This window comes from Lepidochelys kempii, chromosome 14 (assembly GCF_965140285.1).
Source record: "Lepidochelys kempii isolate rLepKem1 chromosome 14, rLepKem1.hap1, whole genome shotgun sequence".
Classification (NCBI taxonomy): domain Eukaryota; kingdom Metazoa; phylum Chordata; order Testudines; family Cheloniidae; genus Lepidochelys; species Lepidochelys kempii.
In genome coordinates this window covers 37,727,048-37,742,572 of record NC_136393.1, presented here as the reverse complement: position 1 = coordinate 37,742,572, position 15,525 = coordinate 37,727,048, and the positions used below count along the sequence as shown (strand labels likewise).

At 49.7% G+C, this 15,525-nt stretch overlaps 2 protein-coding genes and 1 non-coding gene across 3 annotated transcripts in view; all 3 read right to left on the bottom strand.

Moving 5' to 3' along the window:
- LOC140897490 (uncharacterized) overlaps nucleotides 1-9,002 on the bottom strand; it is a 61,667-nt gene extending 52,665 nt beyond the window's left edge. The window contains exons 1-4 of the mRNA XM_078848358.1: nucleotides 6,336-9,002; nucleotides 4,836-4,962; nucleotides 4,121-4,234; nucleotides 2,901-3,769 (exon numbers count right to left, since the gene is read on the bottom strand). Coding sequence (XP_078704484.1) covers nucleotides 2,901-3,769; nucleotides 4,121-4,234; nucleotides 4,836-4,962 — 1,110 coding nt within the window. The 5' untranslated portion in view covers nucleotides 6,336-9,002. The remainder of the gene's footprint in view (nucleotides 1-2,900; nucleotides 3,770-4,120; nucleotides 4,235-4,835; nucleotides 4,963-6,335) is intronic.
- A 1,147-nt stretch (nucleotides 9,003-10,149) lies between these two features.
- Nucleotides 10,150-15,525, bottom strand: part of LOC140898417 (uncharacterized) — a 28,742-nt gene continuing 23,366 nt past the window's right edge. Inside the window, exon 6 of the mRNA XM_078848896.1 lies at nucleotides 10,150-15,346. Within this exon, the coding sequence (XP_078705022.1) occupies nucleotides 14,493-15,346 (854 nt within the window). The 3' untranslated portion in view covers nucleotides 10,150-14,492. The remainder of the gene's footprint in view (nucleotides 15,347-15,525) is intronic.
- On the bottom strand, nucleotides 10,160-10,232 carry TRNAK-CUU (transfer RNA lysine (anticodon CUU)). The gene has a single exon. It is a non-coding gene; the product is annotated as a tRNA-Lys (tRNA).

Sequence of the window (15,525 nt, the reverse complement as noted above, 5' to 3'; positions counted from 1 at the left end):
ATCACTATTGATCATTTTCAATGTTCAAACCACCCAGAAATCTTTAGAGGGAAGGGTAGAAAAGGGTGAAAAAAGTACGTAAGGACTATTCTGGCAAATGATCAATTGTTTGTGAAGTCTCCAATATAGCAGAGCTACATCCTGTCAAAGTCAACTAATACAAAAGTACGTGACCAAACAGCCTTCACCAAGGACAGAAAAACTCACAATCCAGGGTGGGCTATAAAACACTTTCACGCGTTCATAAAGTGAAATCCCAGAAAGAAAAGGAGGACTTGTGGCACCTAAGAGACTAACAAATTTATTTGAGCATAAGCTTTCGTGAGCTACAGCTCACTTCATCGGCTACATTCAGTGGAAAATACAGTGGGGAGATTTATATACACAGAGAACATGAAACAGTGGGTGTTCCCATACACACTGTAACCAGAGTGATCACTTAAGGTGAGCTATTACCAGCAGGAGAGCGGTGGGGGAGGGGGGGGAAACCTTTTGTAGTGATAATCAAGGTGGGCCATTTCCAGCAGTTGACAAGAATGTCTGAGGAACAGTGGGGGGTGGGGGGGAATAAACATGGGGAAATAGTTTTATTTTGTGTAATGACCCATCCACTACCAGTCTCTATTCAAGCCTAAGTTAATTGTATCCAGTTTGCAAATTAATTCCAATTCAGCAGTCTCTCGGTGGAGTCTGTTTTTGGAGGTTTTTTGCTGAAGAATTGCCACTTTTAGGTCTGTGATCGAGTGACCAGAGAGATTGAAGTGTTCTCTGACTGGTTTTTGAATGTTATAATTCTTGACATCTGATTTGTGTCCATTTATTCTTTTACGTAGAGACTGTCCAGTTTGACCAATGTACATGGCAGAGGGGCATTGCTGGCACATGATGGCACATATCAAGAGAATCTTCAAATTCAAAATAAGGAAAATAAATTGACCCATTTTCTTCTCATCTGGCTAAACCTGCTTCATTCAGCACCTCCTTATTTGGCTGTGTAACTTACAAAAGTTTTTGCATTACCTAACAAAAGAAAGGAGGGGGAGGGGGGAACCTTCTCATGGGCAAATGATCTGGATTTAGCTGGGAAATCCCAGAAGCCACTTTACCAATAGATGGAAACAGGGACTGAAGATCAGAAACCTCCCGCTGCGCTTTGGCCTTCATTTGAATTCCCCCTCCAGGTCTGCAACATGTTTTTCTCTTGCTCTCAGGAGTCTGATTTAGGATCAAAGCAATCAATGGGCCATTCCTGGAGAGCAAAGGACACTGTGGCAAGTGACACTTCGGAAGGCGGAGGGGTAGAATAGGGAGAGGATAAAACTCTCCAAGGCTTGGACAGAGGCTGCTGTGTCAAAGATGGAGCATGACAGTGACCGGGGAAGGAGGGAATCCCTCGGACTCACCCCATCGCTCTCAAAGAACATAGTAGCTAAAACACCACCTTTTACTGTCCCTGCTCCAGCTTTTGTAAAATAAATGTAATTCTGGTATAGAAGGGAGAAAATGGGGGTGTGGGGAAACCCACAATGGAGCATTTTGTGAGAATCTGGGAATGAGACCATTTATCCCCAAAGGGAGAACTCGTGACTGTAACAATCACTCTGCTAATGGGGTGATCCGAATAAATAAGATGCTCAAGGTCAGTCTAGACTAGGAAAAGTGGTGGAGAGTCAGAGGAGATGAGCTGGCTAATCCTGACTGTTTTTCCTACCACAGACGGACACTCACAGGTTGATGCTGCGGAGGCAGAGGTGGGATCTCCAGGCCTCCCACAAAGGGCCCTGTGGGAATCAGCCCCTCTCAGTGGTGCTGCCTGAATGCAGAGGGGGCAGGGAGAAGGGGCAAAGGGGGTGATGAGAGGCAGCACCTCTCTACCCCTGTGCTCTCCCTCGCCTCTTATCCCACGATCCCCAAACACTCGATAGCCCCAGCACCCAGCTCCCCCTGCTTCCCAGCTCCACCAGCCCCAACCATTCAATCCCCAGTTTCCTCCCCATAACCCATTGCCCTGGTCCCTTAACAGTTGATCCCCCAGAGCCCAACACCCTGGGGGACTCAGAGAGGGGAGGAGTTACCAGCCCCCAGGGACACTCCCTCTGCAGGGAACAGCCCCAGGTAAGTGGGGGAGCCCAGCCCAGGGGCTTGTGGAAGATGGGGGATGGGGACAGGTGTGTAGAGTGAAGGTAGGGTCTGGCCCAAGTGTCCTTCTCCTCATCTCCATGGCAGGGGGATCCTGGCTGGGCGGGGAAGGGAGAGGGGGGAGCTTCAGCCAGGCAGAGGGAGAGGCTGGAGGAGTTTCTCTCTCTCCCTTTCCCTCTGTGGCCCATTAGCTCAGCAGCCAGGGCTGCACGAGGGAGGAGGGGCTGATGGGGGCTTCTCCTCCTCTGCCTGGGGTTTGCTTAGACCAGGCAGAGCCAGAGGGTCACTGACTAGCTGCTGCTCGGCTGCTGCTGGATCCTCACCCCTGATGTGTGTGGGAAAGAGGAAATGAGTTGGTCACTACGGCTATCCCCAGTCGGGGCCCCGAGAGAATTTCCCTGCTGTGTGGAGGAGTCTCTGATGTTCGACACTTATATGTCTTCAGCTTTCAAAATGCTCCCACAGGACTCTTGATGATGCCTGCTACTGTAGGAGCACCAGTTGAAGCTTCCCCCATATTGAAGGTCTCTCTCTCTCTCATGAATTCTCCGATGCGTAATCATGTGTGAGCTCTGAATCTTTTCCCACAGTTATTTCTAGGGTCTCCCACCCTTGTGCATTCGCCGATGTTTCGTAAGGTTTCAGGAGCAACTAAAGCTTTCCCCACAGTCCAAGCATTTATGGGGTTTCTCTCCTGTGTGGGTTCCCTGATGCATAACAATGGCTTATCTTTCGTTCAATCTCTTCCCACGCTGGAGTTATTCATAGGGTCTGTCCCGCGTATGGACTCTCCCATGCTTAATAAGTGTTGAGCTCTCGCTAAAACTTTTCCCACACACTGGGCATTTATGGGGTCTCTCGCCCGTGTGGATTCTCCAGTGTTTCGTGAGGCTTGAGCTCTGGCTGAAGCTTTTCCCACAGTCCGAACATGTATAGGGCTTCTCTCCCGTGTGGTTTCTCTGATGTGTAATCAGGTTGGTTTTCACCTTGAAACTTTTCCCACAGTCGAGGCATTTATAGGGTGTCTCTCCTGTGTGGATTCTCCGATGATTGGTAAGGCTTGAGCTCTGACTAAAGCTTTTCCCGCAATCTAAGCATTTATAGGGTTTTTCTCCTGTGTGCAGTCTCTGATGGGTAATAAGGTTCGTTCTCACACTGAATCTTTTCCTGCAGTCGAGGCATTCATAGGGTCTCTCTCCCGTGTGGATTCTCCGATGTTTAGTGAGGCTTGAACTCTGATGGAAGCTTTTCCCGCACTCCCAGCATTTATAGGGCTTCTCTCCTGTGTGGTTTCTCTGATGAGTAATAAGGTTGGTTCTCACACTGAAGCTTTTCCCACACTCGAGGCATTTATAGAGTTTCTCCTCCTCGGGATCTGTCGGCTGGTTTGTGGTTTCCTTAGGATCTGTGCATCCTCCCCCACATTCAATGGATTCATCCCCTTTCTTCCTTGGGTGGTTTCCCAGCTGCCTCTCTAACCTGTGCCAATTTCCCCAGGCTTCCCCCTGTTCCAAGGATTGGGAAAAATTCCCATCAGCTGTTTTCATAATGGTCCCCAGGGGTTCCATTTGCTCAGGACCTTCAGATTGACAATTCTCCTCTTCGTTCTCACTCACTGTCTCATTGCCTGCTGGGAGAGAGAGAATCCAGACAAGAGTCACCGCTGTTCCCCTTTCTCCTCAGCATTGGGAAACACCACACAGTGACTGCTGGGGAGATGGAGACATTGGATTCTGCCTCCACATCCCACCCAAACACTCCCAGGGAAGGAAAGTCAGGGAGGAAATTCCCGACAGCTAACAGGGTGGGTGGGAAGCCGTGACAGATATTTGCCTTGATGCTACAACACCTGCTGACTGCAGCCCTGACCTGGTTGAGACGGGGCAGAACTGGGGGCTCTCGCTCACAGGACATTTTGGGAGTCCCAGCTTTTTCCTTCATTCATCAGATAGTTTCTGTGTCAGTTTCTCTGACTCCTCACCTGTGCGGGTGCCTCTCTGGCTCTCCCTTTCCTCAGCGGCCTGGAGATCTGGGACCCACGGCTCTTCCCCTCGTTCCAGCCGGGCGATCAGCTCAGGTTTGGGAATGGGTAATCCTGCTCAGTGAATGAAATCAGACAAAATCAGGGTGCATGGAGCAATTGTAGAGGAGCCATCACAAAGAACATTCCCTGATTTTAAGCTGGCCCCATGCCCTGCAGGAGGATGTGGAATCTGAACAGATGGGAACAGGGTCACTGAGTCCCCAGGGTAGGAGAGATTTGTCAGAAACCCAGTAGGAACATTCAGCTTCTGTGGGGCCCGGGGGGAGGCATGGCGTGGGGACTTGCTAACACGGCAACAGCTCTGGTGTTAAATCCCTGCCAATTTCTCAACCTCCAGAGTCCTCCACATGGATGGAGCAAGTCCTAGGACGAAAAAGGAACAGGGTGTAAGGGAACAGGGTGCAAGGGAATAGGGTGCACTGCTTCTGCTCCCTTGAAAGCGGGAGGAATGGCGATGAATTAGCATGTCCCTTATATTTATGACTCCCTGACTCGACTGCAGGGGGTATGGAGATGGAAGTCTCTTTCAGACTGGATGTGTGGACTATGCAACCCACTCCCTTCAAATCTAACTGACCAGGGGAGAACCTGACCAGAGTCAGACACGCAGACCCCACGGCTTCTAATAACCGAGGGGACGGGAATCCCTTACCCAGCGAGGTCACCGTCTCGTAGTTCTCCTGCATGACGTCCCTGTAGAGGGCTCTCTGAGCAGGGTCCAGCAGAGCCCCCTGCCCCTCAGTGAAATACACAGCCACCTCCTCGAAGGTCACCGGCATCTGAAACAACAAGAGTTCCCCACTCAGCACCTGCTGCCCCAGCCGCAATCCCACTAGTCAGGGGGAGGAGGCCCAGAAAAGCAGAATCCTCCCCGCACCCTGCTCAGAGGAGCCAGGAGGCTTCAGGGGGTGGGAGAAGGTGAGAGCTGCTTGTCCCCCCCAGCACACAGAGCAGGGCAGGGTCTTATCATTTCCAACATGCCTGCCAGCCACAGGCTGATACGGGAAGCAGAGCTCTGAGCCGGGGACAGGTCAGGAATCCCAACAGCTTCCCTTTGTATTTCACAGCAGCCTCTGGCCAGTGGGGTCAGGCTCCAGCACTGGGAGTCTGGTCACTTTCCCCAGCCCTGCCCAGGGGGGTGTTTCCTGGATCAGAAATGGGGGGAATGTTCCCCCCTCCCTCCACCCGCCAATGGGCCTGTTCAGAAAATCAGGCTCCAAGTTAAACTTGTCCCCTGTCCCCTCCCTGGCTCCCCCTGTGTATTTCCTCCCCCTCCCCCTCCACAACAACCCCCCTGCAGCTCCCTGAAAATCCCCTACCTGAGCTGGCTCCATCACAGCCATTTCCCTCTCCTCTCCCATAGGAATACGGGACAATTTGAAGTGCAATGTGGATTTTGTTAGCCAATATATATATGCTAGGAATAATTTCAATAAAGGCCCGGAAGGTATCTTCACTGAATCTATTACACCCTCCCCATAGTTCTGTTCACCCATGTCAAGATTAAACTCGCTAAGTTTATGGAGGAGATGGTATGATGGGATAACATGATTTTGGCAATCAATTGATCTTTAAATATTCACGGTAAATAGACCCAATGGCCTGTGATGGGATGTTAGATGGGGTGGGATCTGAGTTACTACAGAGAATTCTTTCCTGGGTATCTGGCTGATGAATCTTGTCCACATGCTTAGGGTTCAGCTGATCCCATGCTTAGGGTTCAGCCATATTTGGGGTCGAGAAGGAATTTTCCTCCAGGGCAGATTGGAAGAGGCCCTGGGGGTTTTTCGCCTTCCTCTGTAGCATGGGGCACGGGTCACTTGCTGGAGGATTCTCTGCACCTTGAAGTCTTTAAACCATAATTTGAGGACTTAAATAGCTCAGACATAGGTGAGAGGTTTATTGCAGGAGTGGGTGGGTGAGATTCTGTGGCCTGAATTGTGCAGAAGGTCGGACTAGATGATCATAATGGTCCCTTCTGACCTTAGTATCTATGAATCTAAGTAGCCCAGAAAACTTTGCATTAGCTGAAGTACTTGGAAAACTGTCAGGAGCAGGACCTTTGAGCAAGTAGCAACAGGTAGGAAGTCATTCTCTCAGGTCTAAACTAGAATGTCTCAAGGGATGAGGACAAGACATATAATGGTTTTACCTACAAACCTAGGAGATGCCTTCACGCCCTGTGGTACTTGGAAATCATGAGACAAAGGGTCCACCGTGGCACCAGAAAAACAAGGTAAAAAGCGGATTGGTTCAATCTCATTTCAGATGACGTACAGCAGCAGTTCTCAACCCGAGGTCCGCAAGTAGGTTTTAGGGGGGCCGACAAGCAGGGACTCGCTGGGGCCCAGGGCAGAAAACCAAAGCTGTGCCACATGGTGCCGAAACCTGGGGCCCCCGAGGCCCGCCACCCAGCGCTGAAGCCAAAGCCTGAACGGCTTAACTTTGCAGGGGCCCCTCTGGTGTGGGACTCCAGGGAATTGCCTGGCTTGCTACCCACTAACACCGGCACTGGCTTTTTGTGGCACAGGTGGGCTGTGGAGTTTTTTACATGGGGTGTGGGCTCAGAAAGGAAAAGGCTGAGAACCCCTGACGTACAGTGTACACACGTATAAAGGGATGGCATTAGGGTTGTCACTTTGCACACCCTGTGTAGAAGGTGAACGTACCAATGCTGCAGGTGACGACTTCCCGGAGACTGGTATCGTATGGAACCCTTTTTTCCCCTGTACTATATTGTCATTGGCTTAGAGCAACCAACCTGACTGGTCTTGGTTATTTGATCTCTTGCATACATTTCATAATGAACCAAAGGACAGTCAAGCCATCGACTGTACAGAGTCTCTGAGTCAAACACGCAAAAAAAAAATCAGAAGCAGAGGAGTTACTTTGATGGATTCAATGATTTTACCTTCAAGGCAGTGGGTCCCCCCAGCAGAGTGGTAACTCAGCAGACACACAAACTGGTTTTTCCTCTCTTTCCTCCTTACCACAGTCCCTGGGAAGTCAATCGCAGCAATTCAAAGCAGCACCAGACCCTGCCAAACCAACAGACGCAAAACCTGCAGCCATATCTCCGCCGCTACAGTGATCAACATCTCCCCGTAACACAGCTTTCAAGATCCATGGGTCCTACACAGCCTATCACAACATGGGGTGCACCTCATCCAGTGCATAAATGCTCCGATAACAACTATGTGGGTGAAACCAATCACTACTCTCGAACGAACTCACACTAAAAAGTGATAAAAGACAAAAACACCAGTGGGTGAAAACTTGTCACAGAGCGATCACTCCATATCTGACCTCTCAGCCCTCATCCTCAACGGAAACCTCCACAACATCTTCAAAAGACACCTGGGAGCTTAAATTCGTAACTCCATCAGACACTAAAAATCACAGTCTTCATAAAAACACTGGATTATTGGCTGATTACAAGAATCCGCAACCCACTAACTCCCCCCTTTTTTGTCCTGTGACTGCAGAGTTGTTAACAGGACACTTCACCTTGAAGGGTCCCTTAGACAAAAAATAATTGACTACCCTCCGTCAAGGTCCAAAATTTCTTGGTCATGGTACAGTTGAGGTCTGGACTGCAGAGAAAATAATAAAAAAAAAACCCAAAGAATGCTAGTAATAATAAAGATAATAATAAGATTTCAGGGTCTGTTCAAAAGTGTCCCGTGGTCTGGATTAGGCGTGCGGTCCGCCGACTGACTACCCTGCCTCAGACTATGTGTTACCTACTTACGGTAAACAATCTGTTCCACCTTGTATTTAGCTGTGATGCGCCGAGAACCTTTCCCAGCCCTGCAGAAGAGCTGTGTGGTTTGAAAGCTTCTCTCTCTCATTCACAGAAGTTGCTCCAATATATGATATTACCTCACCGACCTTGTCTCCACAGGGTGATGCAGGGAATGGATCTGGGCAGATTTGGGACCCTCCCTCCTTGTTCCTACTGACTTATTCACTGTCTCGACTCCTCTCTCCCCTCCCCACTGCGTGGGAAAACTGGCTACTGGCCCAGTACATGGGTGTTTGCTCTCCAGTAGAGATCTGGTTGCTGCAACTACTAACTGGCTGCGTCACTGAGGGCAGCACCTCTGGGACCTGCAGACACACAGGGAGCCCCCTCCCCCTTCGGTACAAACTCACCAGCAGGTCCCTGAAAGGGGCCCTTTGTGCAGAGTCACTTTCCTGCCGGGCCCCAGCCCTGTCCCCCAGGGCTTCCCATCACCTGCAGGCACCGGCTCAGGGGCTGGTGTGGGCAGAGCGTGGGGCTGCCGTGGGGACTAGTTCCAGGCACGGTGAAAGTCCCTAGCAGTGCTGGGCACAGAGGGGGGATTAATGAAGGTCTGTCCCTGGCACAGCCCCAGCTGGGGAGCAGCAGTTTCACACTCTGGGCTCTCAGGTAGAGGAGGCAGCAGTGTCTGACCCAAAGACCTCAATTCAAGGGCTCTAATATCAGATGCAGAGAGAGACACGCACCAGCCTCCTCCTCTCCCTTAGCCAGAACCGGAGCCCTCTGGTGTCAGCAGCGAGTGCCTGAACCTCCCTGTCCTGCCCCTGCAGACCCCAGGGGACAGGCAGGCAGAGGCTGATCCCATCGGCCCATCCGCACCCACCCCCTGCCAGAGCCAGCAGTGACTCCGGTCTGACTCCGGTGTGGCTGAGATCTGCATCCTGCCCAGAAATCAGACCAGGGCCCCGGGCAGCCCCCAACACTCTGGAGTCACAGACTCCACCAGCATGGGTGTGTCTGAAAATAATACACTGGTAGCCGGGGGGAGCGGGATCTGGATATTTGTCTTGTAGCTTCTGAGCCCTGAGTCTCTTACCTTCCCCCCGAGCGGGGCCCCCCGGGGCAGGGGCCGGGCCGGGAAGGGGCCCTGGCCGGGCTGGGGGCTCTGCCCTGGGAGAGGCTCCCGGGGAGCAGCGGGCAGGGCCCGGCTGGAGGTTCCCCTCTCCCGGCTGCAGCCCGGGCTCCGGGCTCCCAGCACCAGCCGCCGGGGCGCGGGGATCTCGCCGGGAGCCAGAGTCCCCGCAGCGGCTGCGAGTCACTTCCTGCGGCCGGGCCCGAGCCCCGCGATCCTCCCCCCAGAGCCGCCCCCCAGCCGCTCCTGGGTCCTAGCGATCAACCCACCATTCTGCAGGCCCCTGCCCCAAACCCTGCCCCCTGGGGACCCCACCTCCCCTGGGCACGGGCAGCTTCTCCCAGCCCTATGCAGGCCTCCTGCCCAGAAGCCACAGGATCACTGCGGGGACAGAAAGAAGCCGGGAGATCCCGGGGAGCGGGGAGAAGGGGGCTTTCCATGGGGGCTGGGGGTTGTTCCAGAGAGCCCCCCATGTCTGCATGGACACAGGGGTGATGGGCTCGGGTCCTGGTCCTAGAGAGGCTGCCCGGGACACGTTTCTCGGTGACACCGTCCGACTCAGCGTGTGAGTCCCTCGAGTACAAAACTGGTACACGGAGCCCTTTGCCAGAGACGGTCTCTTGTCTCCACACCCCCATCCGCGGCTACCAGCCCTGGGCTGGAGCTACCAGCTCTGCTCCCCCGGCTCTCAGGTCAGGGAGCTGCCAGTGCCCCGGCAACAGGTTCATTCAGTGATTTGTAGGCCCGGATTCACCCATCCCTGGGGCTCTAGGCAAACCCCCCTCATGTCTGCCCCCCAGGGACTCATAGAATCATAGACTATCAGGGTTGGAAGGGACCTCAGGAGGTCATCTAGTCCAACCCCCTGCTCAGAGCAGGACCAATCCCCAATTTTTGCCCCAGATCCCTAAATGGCCCCCTCAAGTATTGAGCTCACAACCCTGGGTTTAGCAGGCCACTGCTCAAACCACTGAGCTATCCCTCCCCCCAAAAATAGGAAGAGGATTGAAACAGCCATTTTTAGAGACATACATTTATTTCCAGGAAAGAAGAAATGGTTAAAATACCTTCCACTACCTTTTTTTGAAAAACTTACTTGCTTCGCCCAACGTGGGGCTCGAACCCACGACCCTGAGATTAAGAGTCTCATGCTCTACCGACTGAGCTAGCCGGGCTGCTTGGATTGTTAGGTTTCAGCTTTGAAATCTAACTATCATCCTGGCAAATTCATATGTTGACTCCTTTCCATACTTACAGCTCTGCCTGCTGCCCCCACCCTGAGCACCAGCTCTGCACTCCCCTAGGAAAAGGCATAAGCATGAGAAGTAGGGGCCACCCCCTGACCTCATGGGCTCCGCCAACTCCTGGGGTCCAGGCCACCGGCCCTGGGGGATCTACCACCAAACTCTGGGGTTCCACAGCTGCCCGGGGTCCCACTGCTGCCCGGGGGGCTCTACAGCTACCCCAGCTGTGGCCCCAGCCTGGGGCGGTGAGGGGTACAGACAGGGGTAAGGAGGGTACAGCTCAGCACACCCACGCTAAAAATTGTTCCAGCACCACTGGGAAATGGGCCACACAAAACTTATTCCACCTGCGCTCAGGTCAAATGAGTGCTTAGGTTTTTTCTTTAATGCTTCTATGGGTATCCAGGAGATGGCATTGGTGTATCACAAATTTCCTCAATCCTTTTTTATCAGCAGCTTTATACAGCTGATTCATTTCAAGAATTGTATTTCATCATTAGCCCCTCCTATCGATTGGGACACCCCCTTTTAAGCAATTTCTCTCAATGTCCCAAAGTTATACCATGGTTTATATTTTTTTTACATTTCTTCTTCTTTGTGCCGGACGATTCCTAGAGTGCAACATTTACAGTGAAAACCAACAAAACCTTTATAACCTTCTAAATTTAGAGGACATACTCCATACATTCTTTGATTGTACATAAGCATTTCACCTTATTTAGGACGTACAACAGAACAAGAGACATTTTCCACATACAGAAGGATATAGATCTGATTCACAATCACACACTAACAAAGGTGCGGATTTTAATTTGGGGGGAAAGAGATGATTCACAGTCTATTTGATTTAGGAAAATGATGTATAGTTTATACTTTCGGGTGAAAACACTTTGCATAAACAAGCAGGGTGTGACACTTGCTTGGTAAATTGGAGTTCCTTTTAGCTAGGTTGGGAGGGAGAAAGAGGTTTATACAGAAGCAAATTATGAGATATTCTTGTCTAGGAGATTAACAATAGTCTCATTTAGACATTTCAGTTTCTATTTCTGGGGAGAGGAACTCCCGACTGTGGTGGATCTATGGATTCTTAGACAAGGTGTCTCACATAATATGAACCATTTTCTTGCGGTCTTTACTTCTTAGGTGGATCCTATTTTGCGATAAACAGAGGCGGACTTTTCTATTTTTCTGAGGGCCAGAAGGAACAAGTAGCTATTAATCATTCAGAGGCATATCTGTTCCCTACATCCATCACAGAGCCAAGGGTGAAAGCTGAAAGCCAGAGTCAATGGGTGAGCTGGAAGCATGATCAGGAAGCAGAGGCAGGGGTTGCAATGGAGAAGGACAGGAACTAGACAATTTGGAGGTTCAACAAGGACAAGTGCAGAGTCCTGCACTTAGGACGGAAGAATCCCACGCACTGCTAAAGGCTAGGGAACAACTGGCTAAGCAGCAGTTCTGCAGAAAAGGACCTGGGGATTAAAGTGGATGAGAAGCTGGATATGAGTCAGCAGTGTGCCCTTGTTGCCAAGAAGGCTAACAGCATAGTGGGCTGCATTAGTAGGAGCACTGCCAGCAGATCGAGGGAATTGATTATTCCCCTCTATTCGGCACTGGTGAGGCCACATCTGGAGTACTGGGTCCAGGTTTGCCCCCACACACACACACAAAAAAAAAGGATGTGTACAAATTGGAGAAAGCCAGCAGAGGGCAACAGAAATGATTAGGCGACTGGGGCACATGACTTACGGGGAGAAGCTGAGGGAACCGGGTTTATTTGGTCTGCAGAAGAGAAGAGTGAGGGGGGATTTGATAGCTGCCCTTTGTGATGGGTTCTCTCATTGGGACCCCCTTGGGACTGTCACTTGATGCACTAAGATACCACTGAGCCTAACCCTTCTGCCAGCATGGGCACCCCATGCCAGTGCCTTGCTGAGCCAGACTCTCCAGGCCTCCTCCAGCACAGACACAGAGATAGGGCCACACCCCTCTGCAGAAAACAGACACTGAAATCAGCTCCTCTTTGGGGTGACTCAGTTAAAGGGACTTACCTCAGCACCCCAGTGTACAGCCCCAATGGGACCTGAACCCCAGAAAAATCCATCTTAAACTGTATAAAGTTTTATACAGTATAAGTTTCCATTATTCACCCTCTTTCTCAAGGTAAAGAGAGATATGCATAGACTGTTTGCTCCCCAGGTAACAATTACTTACACTGGGTTTATTAATAAACAAAAGTGATTTTATTAAGTATAAAAGGTAGGATTTAAGTGGTCAAAAAAGATAACAGACAGAACAAAGCACGTTACTAAGCAAAATGAAACAAACAAACCAGGCTAAGCTTAATACACTAAGAAACTGGTTACATGTAATATCTCACCCTCAAAGATGTTCCAGTAAGCTGCTTTCTCAGACTAGACTCATTTCTAGTCTGGGCCCAATCCTTCCCCCTGTTCAGTCTCCGTTAGTTCCAGCAGACATCTTGGGTGGTAAGCAGGGGTCTCCTCATGACCCTCTCTATGTCTTGCTTCACACCCTTATATAGATTTGGCCGAAGGCAGGAATCCTTTGTGTTCTTGTTTAAACATTCCCCCCAGCCTTGTGGAAAAATATCAAATCCAAGATGGAATTCCAGCATCAGATGACACAGACACATGTCTTCACATCACCCCTCCTCCTCACAGGTCCCACAGACTTACAGGGAAACAAATCCATTCACAGCCCATTGTTTCTTGCTTAAAAGTCATCAAGTTCCTGAAGTACCATTAATGGCCCTCACTTAGCATAACTACAACAGGACCTTAGATTTCTACTTCATATTTCTAACTTCAGATATAGAAATGATACATGCCTACAAACAGGATGAACACATGCAGCAGATTATAACCTTTCCAATGGTATGTCACATCACACATTTTGCATAAAGCATATTCCAGTTATGCCATATTCATTTTTCCATAAAGAATATGGAGTGCAACGTAACACCTTTAAGTACAAAGAAAAGGAGTACTTGTGGCACCTTAGAGACTAACCAATTTATTAGAGCATAAGCTTTCGTGAGCTACAGCTCACTTCCTCAGATGCATATCGTGGAAACTGCAGCAGGTTTTATATATACACAGAGAATATGAAACAATACCTACTCCCACCCCACTGTCCTGCTGGTAATAGCTTATCTAAAGTGATCATCAGGTGGGCCATTTTCAGCACAAATCCAGGTTTTCTCACCCTCCACCCCCCCACACAAATTCACTCTCCTGCTGGTGATAGCCCATTCCTTTAGGTACCTTTAAGTACCTAAAGGAAGGTTCCAAAAAGGATGGAGCTTGGCTGTTCTCAGTGATGGCAGATGACAGAACAAGGAGCAATGGTCTCAAGTTGGATATTAGAAAACACTATTTTACTAGGAGGGTGGTGAAGCACTGGAATGCGTTATCTAGGGAGGTGGTGAAATCTCCATCCTTAGAGGTTTTTAAAGTCTGGCTTGACAAAGCCCTGGCTGGGATGATTTAGTTGGAATTGGTCCTCCTTTGAGCAGGGGGTTGGACTGGATGACCTCCCGAGGTCTCTTCCAACCCTATTTTTCTATGATTCTAACTGAAGCAGGCAACTGAACACAGGAGCGGAGTGGGGAGAAGTAGAAGCAGAAAGCAAGAAGCAGGACCAAATGCAGCTACAGACATGGGACGCATTGAGCCTCCAGCAAGCTCCGGCTGGTGCTGGGTCATGTAGTAGCTAGCTCCACCCCTTCACCAATCAGGAAGTACAATCAACCAGGCACACCCTACCAGATGCCCAGTGAGCTGCTGGGAGGTGGACCCTGCTGCACTGGGATCACAGACAGTCACAGCTACTGTAGGGAAAGACCAGGTGTTTAGGATTTTTCAGAGTTTGGATGCTCTTTTAGCACATCGTTGGAGAAGTGAGATTTTCATGATAGCAGGGGGGAATTTTAATTGTACTCCTAACAAGCAATTAGCTAGGAATCCTGGAACCGCATCCACTGTCTGCTCAGTGACTATCAACTCTTTTAAGGGTTCAAATCCATCATTTTTTTCTTTTCTTGTTTTCACTGTGTTTCGTGTACCGATTTTATTAAAGTTCTTTTTAAAAGTCAAAAATCTCTCCTTCTTGTGGGAATTCTCTGATGCGTGAGTTCCCACTGAATCTTTTCTCACCACTGGCGTATTTCTAGGGTATTTCACTCTTGTGGATTCTCCGATGTTTAGTGAGGTATGAGTTGTTACTGAAGCTTTTCCCACAGTCCAAACATTTATGGGTTTTCTCTCCCATGTGAATTGTCTGATGCATAATAAGGTGTGATTTCTGAATGAATCTTTTCCCACAGTCCAAACATGTATGGGGTTTCTCTCCCGTATGGATTTTCTGATGTCTAAGAAGGGCTGATCTCTGACTAAAACTTTTCCCACAGTCCAAACACATATAGGGTTTCTCTCCTGTATGGATTCTCTGATGTCTAAGAAGGGCCGATCTCTGACTAAAACTTTTCCCACAGTCCAAACATGTATGGGGTTTTTGTCCCGTGTGCGTTCTCTGATGTATAATAAGGTGTGAGCTCTGATTGAAACTTTTCCTGCATTCAAGACATTTATACGGTCTCTCTCCTGTGTGAATTCGGCGATGTTTAATAAGGTGTGCACTGTGACTGAAGCTTTTCCCACACGCAAGGCATTTATAGGGTCTCTCTCCCGTGTGCAGTCTCTGATGCGTAATAAGGTAGGAGCTGTGATTGAAACATTTCCCACAATCCAAACAAATATGGGGTTTCCCTCCCACATGATTTTGCTGATGTTTACTAAGGTTTGATCTCACGTTGAATCTTTTCCCACACTCGAGACATTTGTAAGGTCTCTCTCCTGTGTGCACCCTCTGGTGCGTAATAAGGTCTGAGCTCTGAATGAAGGCTTTCCCACAGTCCAGGCATTTATAAGGTCGCTCCCTCATGTGCATTCTGCCATGTTTAATAAGGCCTGAGCTCTTACTGAAGGTTTTCCCACAGTTCAAGCATTTATACGGTTTCTCACCTGAGTGGTTTCTCTGAAGTGTAACAAGGTTTCTACTCACATTGAATTTTTCCCTACTCTCAAGAAGCGTATAGGGTTTCTCTTCCTTGTGATATGTCTGTGGGGCTGTGGTTTCCTTGGGATCTTTGCATCCTCCCCCATACTGAATGGATTCATCCAGTTTCCTCCTCGGATAATTT